This window comes from Suricata suricatta, unplaced genomic scaffold (assembly GCF_006229205.1).
Source record: "Suricata suricatta isolate VVHF042 unplaced genomic scaffold, meerkat_22Aug2017_6uvM2_HiC HiC_scaffold_14870, whole genome shotgun sequence".
Lineage (NCBI taxonomy): Eukaryota > Metazoa > Chordata > Mammalia > Carnivora > Herpestidae > Suricata > Suricata suricatta.
This window is the reverse complement of record NW_021859187.1, coordinates 1-967: the sequence shown is the minus strand read 5'-3', so window position 1 is coordinate 967 and position 967 is coordinate 1. Positions and strand designations below refer to the sequence as shown.

Genomic DNA, 967 nt, shown 5'->3' with positions numbered 1-967 from the left:
AGGCCGCGCAGGCCCTCCTCGGCCGCCGCCACCTCCTCCAGCACCTTGGAGAAGCGCTCGAAGCTGACGTACGTGTTGTTGGGGGGCATGCTCGAGTGCGACTTGATGGTGTACTCCTTGAGGCGCGCCGTCTTGAGGCGCCGCCGCTCCGGCTTCCGGCCGCCGTCCTCCCGCCGCACGTTGCGCCGCCGGATGGCCTTGATCCAGGAATGCTCCAGGCTCTGGGCGATGGTCATTCTTCTCTTGGGGTCCTTGACGAGCAGCCGGCGGATGAAGTCCTTGGCCAGCTCGCTGGTGTTGCTGAAGTACTCCTCGTCGAAGTCGTAGTTCACGGCTGAGATGTTGGTCAGCGTCTCCTGCTTCGTCTCACCCAGGAACGGGGAAGCGCCGCTCAAGAGGATGTAGGTGATGACACCAATGCTCCACATGTCAGCCTCCAGACCAAGGGGCTCATAGTTGACAATCTCCGGGGCCACGAACTCGGGGGTGCCAAAGATGTTCTTGAACTCATTCCCTGCTTCGATCTTGTGGGCGATGCCGAAGTCGATGAGCTTGATGCGCGGGTTGGGCACGTTCTTGTCCAGAAGCATGATGTTCTCTGGCTTGAGGTCGAAGTGGGCGATGCGCTTGGAGTGCAGGTAGTGGACGCCGTCCAGGATCTGCTTGAGGAATTGGGTGGCCTCGTCCTCCGTCAGCGACTCCTTCTCTGCCAGGAAGTCGAAGAGCTCCCCGCCCGAAACCAGCTCCAGGATGAGCACCACGTCCGTCTTGTTCTCGAAGATGTCGTGCAGCGTGATGATGTTGGGGTGCCGGATCTCCCGCAGAATGTTCACCTCCCGCTCGATCTCCTCCCGGCTGACCCCCCGGCGGCTGGACGACAGGCGGCGCTTCTTGATGAACTTGGCCGCGAACTCCTTCCCGGTGCCCTTCTGCCGGCACTTCCGCACGATGGCGAACTGGCCGCTGC

At 62.0% G+C, this 967-nt stretch overlaps 1 protein-coding gene across 1 annotated transcript; it reads right to left on the bottom strand.

Moving 5' to 3' along the window:
- Positions 1-7: 7 nt before the first annotated feature.
- On the bottom strand, positions 8-962 carry DAPK3 (death associated protein kinase 3; the record flags this gene model as incomplete). Its single annotated transcript, XM_029931187.1, has 1 exon — positions 8-962. A coding segment is annotated over one exon (955 nt), but the record flags the coding sequence as incomplete, so codon positions are not given.
- Between the last annotated feature and the right edge of the window lie 5 nt (positions 963-967).